Consider the following 6,101-nt stretch of genomic DNA (forward strand, 5'->3'; position numbering starts at 1 on the left):
GCCCCGGTGAGCTGCGGGGGGACCCGGCCCCGGAGCCCCAAGGGCAGGTCCCGAATCCTGAGGTCGATTTTACGGAGGGGGGCGAGAGCGTGGAGGCCAGGAGGGCCACACCCAGGAAGGGCAGCAGGATCCCGGCCAGCAAGCTGACGCCGAAGAGACACCGAGAGCCCCCCAGGAAACCAGCTGAGGAGGCAGAGAGGGGTCCCACGGAGCCGCTGCCCCCCCGGGGCTCCCCCCGGCGGGGTCCTGCGTCCTGGGACAGCCCAAGTCTCAATCCCTTCGATGGCAGCTCAGCGCTGCAAAACTCGCCGGCTCTCCCCAAGGGCTCGTACCAGTTTGACCCCGATAACTTTGACTCCGTGGATCCGTTTAAGCCCACCAAGACCCTCGCCAGCACTGCCACCGACTCCTGCCCCACCGCCGATAACAGCCTCAATGAAATCCTCGAGTCCCAGACGCTGGAGGTGCAGGATGATCTCCTGAAAGGCAGAGACTCCCCGAAGAAGCCCAAGTCGCGCCTGATAACGTGAGTGCCGGCGTGCGCGCAGCGGGGGCAGCCCCCGCCGTCCCCCAGCAGCGGTGACGGTGATGGTGCTTTCCCTGAAATACCGACGAGCACCCCGGGTTCTGCTGCCGCCCAGGTTTTATCCCAGTGGAGGGGCAGGTCCCCCCTCCCCGCCGGCACCCCGGTCGCTCAGAGGCGCACGGGCGGAGAGGGACGGGTGTGCTGGAGTGGTGCCGGTGTCCCGGGGAGGGCTGGATCAGGACCCGCTCCGCAGGATCTCCTCTTTGGAAACCCCCGGGGGGCTCCAGGTCGTGGGGTCGGGGTGCAGGCGTTGTAGGGTCATGGAGTCAGAGCAAACCCCTAATGGAGGCTCGGGCCCATGGGGTTTGCCAGGCAGGTGCGAGGGTTTCAGGATCCTTCAGGAGCGTGTGGGTGCCGTTCTGGTTAAGCAGATGCTGCCAAGACATTTTGTGAGCTGCCACTGAATCGCTCGTTTTATAACAGGGGAAGAGAATAGAGGGCGAACAGGCAGATTGCTTGTTGCCTTTACCACATCTGCACAGGCGGTGGGGAGCTTGCTGGCCCTTGCTGAACTATTTCAGTGCATTTTCAGTTCCTGCACCCTGCTCTTTAAACCCCCGTGTAGATGGTGGCGTTTGACAGTGCCTCCAGGGAATGCAGACAGTGTTCTCTCCTGCTCTGGGAACAGGTTTAGTGGCTAAACCCTCCTGTTTTCTTGGTATTTCACCTGTTGTATCAGAAACATCCTCCAGCCTGTGTCTGGGCAGCACTGGAGTCTCATCCTGACGTTTAAGACAGCCGCTGCTGAGCCGGGCTTAGCTCTGCCTGCCCCCCCTCCCCAGGGTCGCTGAGCGGCCGAGGGAAGCAGAGGGGATATTGCACGAGGGAGTAATTGCCCGGCCAATTTTGGGTCCTTCCACCATAATTTGTGATTGCGCTTAACACGGGTAATTGGAACCAGTTGAAAGCAAAAGCAAGAAATAAGCTTAAAAGGGGAAATTTTAGGAGTGCAGAGTCTGTGGCTGCTTTGGCAGTAAAACCAAAACAAGCCGTCGCTTGGCTACTGGATTCTTTGGTGGGAAAACTAGAGCGGGGTTTTGCAGAGAGAGCAGATAAAACCTAGCAGGCCAAAATAACGGTACGTTGGATGTTTTTCTTTCAGAAATACTTTGCAAAGAGTTGAGAAGGGTTTGTTTAAGTTACTGTTCCTGCGTGTGGCCGCGGGCGAGCAGGAGCTGCGCTGGGGGGGAGCAGCGGGGGGTTTTCAGGCTCCCTCCCCATCAGCTCAGAGCAGCAGAGGCTGCCCTGGGCCCTCACCTCCCCGGCAGCGGGATTTGCGGTTGAATCTCACCCTGCTGCCACGAACAGCGAATGCAGAATCAGGGCATCCTGTATTTGTGTGTTCCTTCCAAAAAGACAGAGCTGGGCAACTCGCTGTGCTTCTCCAGCGGAGGGTTAATATCCAGGTCTTTTCACACGTTCTTCTTCTCTCCATCTGTCTGTCTCTCTCCCTGTCCATGCTTTGGTGCATCAGGACTACTGAACAAGTGAAATTTCTCTGTTTTCTGTTGTAAGTACTCTCTTCTGTATTTCTTTCTTCTTTTCCTCTGCTGGTTTTTGTCCTCTCTCTCTGGGTGTGTGCTGGCCCCACTTGTCTCCATGGCATGCAGGCTCCTCCTTGCCCTTCGACTCGTGCTCTCCGCTGTCTGATTTGTGCCCCGCAGCTCCGGGGTCCCCCCGGGGCAGCTTAGCCTGGCCAGGGCCTGGGGAGCGGAGAGCTGGCTCTCGCAGCATGCCGACTCGCAGCGCCTGTTGATGATGTACAAGCACTCGAAACCCACACGTCACCTACAGAGGGGGGGAGCAGGCTCCTGGGCAAGCCAGGTCCCTGCAAAGACGGGTAGATTTTAGTCCTGGAGATGAGAGTGACTTATGCCCCCTCCCCACATAAAACCCCCAGGGAGGCCGCTGCTGTAGGGCGGAAGGAATCAGCTGGGAGTCAGAGGCTGCCAGGCCAGGGGAGCTTTGCCCTCCCAGCCGGCTCCAGACAGGGCTCTTCCGATCTTTGGTGGCTGCCAGAGCTGGTTTGCTCATGGCTCTCCCCTCGAGCATCCCTCTGGTGCCCAAAGCCAGGGCGTGGAGCTGCTCCATGAGATCCTGGATGGGTCAGAACACACAGCTCCAGTGAAACTGCTTTGTCCGCTGCCCTGCGACCTGCGCTGCTGAACCCCGGCCCGAGCAGCCCCGCGGGGGGACGCCAGTGAAATATCGAGTGCCCCGTGCCCTGCGCCCCCGGGCTGGCTGCTGCCCTCGGGGAGGGACGCAGGAGGGACCGGAGTCACCCCCGTTTAGTCTCCCGGCCATGCTCGGTGTCTCTCGCAGGTTGTCACACTCCCCCAGGACCATCTGGGCTTGTCTGGGCTCTGCCCTCGCGTAGGGAGGGTGGGAGGAAGGTGCGTGCTGGGCTCAGCTCCTGATCTCTGTGTGATCCTCACGGGGCAGAGCTGGGGCCATCGGCCTGCGCTGTCTTCTCCCCGTTTCCCTGTCCCCTTCGATTAGGGAGCTGTTACCTTGGTGTGGGGTAGGGGGGGACATCAAAACGGCTACCAGGTGACCCCAGCCCCAGGGGTGGTGCAGAGCAAAGGTGGGTAGGACACAGCGAGCTGAGGTTTAACACGAGGGGGAAAAACAGCCAAGAGCGATTTTTCAGTCCGACCCAGGTGTGTGTGATCGTGTGCAGATAAAACATCCACGCGTCGTGTGATGGGACAGAGGGGCTGGAGGGTGAGGTGGGTGCGGGCGATTCTTTAAACCTAGGGACTGCTGGCTGCAGTGTCGGGCCCCTGCCCATCCCCGCGGTGGGGAGCGCCGAGTCTGGAGGCAGAGATCCCTCCCCAGGAACCGGCAGTCCCGCGGGCTGCCCCGGCTGAGCGAGGCTCTGTGCTCTGGTGGGTTCGGGCAGGGCAGCGACCCGTGGGAAACGGGTAAACACGGAGCGAGAGGGCGGCGAGATGCGGGAGGGGACCCGCGTCACCCCGTCACAGACCCTGTGCCACGTGTGGCCGCTCCCCCCGGGACTTGTCCCTCCGCTGCCTCAGGCCACGTCGAGCTGCGGGTGCCGGAGGGTCAGACGGGCCGTGCCTGCCGCCCTGCACGCAGCGGCTCCGGGATGGCACCTTTGGAGGAACGCAGGAGGAAATTCAGGGAGAGCTTCCTCACGTCCAGCCACAGGACCACCTGCAAGATCAGCCTGAGCTAAACTCCCCCCACGGGCGAGGCTTCTCCCTGGGGCAGCGTCTGCAGCCGGTGCCCCCCCAGGCAGAGCTCTCTGACCAGCAGCCCTCGGTCCCTGCCCCGTGGGACACACGCGGAGCCTGCGGTGACGTCCCGGACAAACCTCCAGCTGCGGGGACAGGCCTGAGACGGCTGGGAAGTGGCTCCTTCCTGCAGAAATTCATCATCCGCTGCAACCCGGGGATGTCCTGGGCGCATGGGGCGAGGGCGCAGCAAGGGGAACCTTTCTTGGCGATTGCCCCCCCCGGGGCTCTTTCTCCCCACTGTCAACAGGAATAAACACTCCAACACAAACCCTGTTGTTCTGTAGTGTCTGATTTGTTCGCTTGTTCCTCCTGTTCGCTCCAGAACTTGCTCTGCCTCGATATTTCACTGGTGAGTGGGGTTGCTGGCACGCGGCGGGGTGCAATGCTCGCGCTGGGGCTGCCTCCCCTTGCTTGGGCTGTCTCGCACGCGCCCCTGCCCCCTCCCCATGCAGCCCCCGCGAGCCCCTGCCTCAGCCGGCCGCTTCTCTCTCCTCCGCAGGAGCGGCTGCAAGGTGAAGCCGTACGAGACGCAGCCCCTGGCCCTGGACGTCTGCGCTCAGGTATGTGGGATGCGACCCCGGGAGCTGCTGGCGGGGTGTTGGGTGGCTGGGACAGCAGCCTGGGGAGAGCTGGGCTGGCCCGTGCCTGCAGCAGCATCTGCCCCAAGGGCTGGTTCCCCAAAATCACTTATTTTCCCAGCATGATGTGTTTCCCTCTGCCAAATCCTGCTGAGGAGCTGCTGGGGAGCAGCTTGGGAGTGATGCTGAGCCTCCTCCTGCTCTCCACAGGCCATCCGGCGGCCTGGCTGGGTTAGCTCAGTCCCACCTAACCCCATTCCTGGATCCCGCAGGATGAGGGAGCGTTGATCTCCGAAATCCCAGACATTGCAAATCGGGATGGACGTGCCACGGACGAGGAGAAGCTGGCCTCCACCACCTCCACGCAGAAACCGGCTGGGCTGGAGAAGAAAACTGAGCCAGAAGATGACCTGGAGTACTTCGAGTGCTCGAACGTGCCCGTGCCAGCAGCCAAGCACGGCATGGAAGGAGGTGAGGAGCATCCCTGGGCCTCTGGGGCTGGGCCCTGTGTGCCCGCAGGCAACCCGCAGCCTCCCGCCATGAGCCAGTGCTGTTGAGGCAACGCAGCTTCATGGCACGTTATTTACACTGACTAAAGGCTCTGGCAGGTTATAATGAACCTTCCAAGTGTTTATCTGTTTCCATCATGGCAGACTCACGGCACAGGCTGCGGTGGCTCAGATGCTCCCGAGGCTCCCTGCAAGCCGAGGGCCGAGCTGCCGCGGTGCTCCCGCCGCACGCCCTGGCACGAGGGCTACGGGTGGTGGAGATCTCAGTCCCCTCTGCTGATGCATTTTGCTGTCAGCCTCCTCTGTAATTAGCCTCTGACCAATCCATTAAAAAATAATTTAAAAATAATTAAAAGCCAGGCAACATGACATGTAATCAATAGCAAAGTTATAGGCGCAAGCAGGAGCAGTCACCGCGCGGAAGGTTTGCACCCATTAATCATTTCTCCTGAATGCTGTGCAGAGCTGCAGGCTCTCAGGAGAGGAAAACAGTCCTTTGTCTCCCAAGGGAGGAAAAATCTGATAGTCGGCTGGGAGGTTTTATTTATTGCTGCTCCTCTCGGAGGGCCAGGCAGGGGTGCACGGGCTCAGCGCTGGCTGCAGGGACGGTGCCGTGAGCTGTGGGAAGCGGCCACCGACCAGGGCGCAGGGATAAACGGGGGGGAATGGGGGGGAATCTGCAGCTGCCTCCTGCCTCCTCTGGCTCTCGCAGCACGCTCCTCTGCCCAGTTAACACATGAAGAGCCAGTCATGTCAGCGGTCGTTTGCGTGATGTTCATAAATTATCTCCTGTGCTACGTGAGATGGCAGCACGTCCTGCGCGCCGCAGGCGGCAGGAGACGGCTTTTATCTCCTCTCGGCTGCTGGTCATAGCAGGAGCCTTGGGGGAGCCCCGGCGGGGGACGCTGGGCCCAGCTGGCCTGGGATGAGGCTTCTGCTATTCGGAGTGGCCCCAGCAGTTGGGCTTCACCCAGGGACGCCTCCTGCCCGCGCTGGGCAGCAAAGTGCAGAACGACCCTGTGCATCTTCATTCCTCCTCCTCCTCCTCCTCTTCCTCCTCTTCCTCGTCGCCCCCCGCCGTGGTCCCCAGGAATGGCCGGTGGTGGGTGGCAGCTCTGGGGACGCAGGCACGGGGCTGAGCTGCCACCAGAGGGGAGTGTTGGATTCT

The 6,101-nt window shown here is 61.3% G+C and overlaps 1 protein-coding gene across 1 annotated transcript in view; it reads left to right on the top strand.

The window, feature by feature from the left end:
* Nucleotides 1-2: 2 nt before the first annotated feature.
* Nucleotides 3-6,101, top strand: part of TACC1 (transforming acidic coiled-coil containing protein 1) — a gene marked incomplete at its 5' end in the record, with an annotated part of 12,152 nt that continues 6,053 nt past the window's right edge. The window contains 4 exons of the mRNA XM_026863031.1: nt 3-526; nt 2,061-2,096; nt 4,346-4,406; nt 4,697-4,895. Of these exons, the coding sequence (XP_026718832.1) occupies nt 3-526; nt 2,061-2,096; nt 4,346-4,406; nt 4,697-4,895 (820 nt within the window). The remainder of the gene's footprint in view (nt 527-2,060; nt 2,097-4,345; nt 4,407-4,696; nt 4,896-6,101) is intronic.

Source organism: Athene cunicularia (assembly GCF_003259725.1).
Source record: "Athene cunicularia isolate RWA chromosome 22 unlocalized genomic scaffold, athCun1 chr22_part1, whole genome shotgun sequence".
NCBI lineage: Eukaryota > Metazoa > Chordata > Aves > Strigiformes > Strigidae > Athene > Athene cunicularia.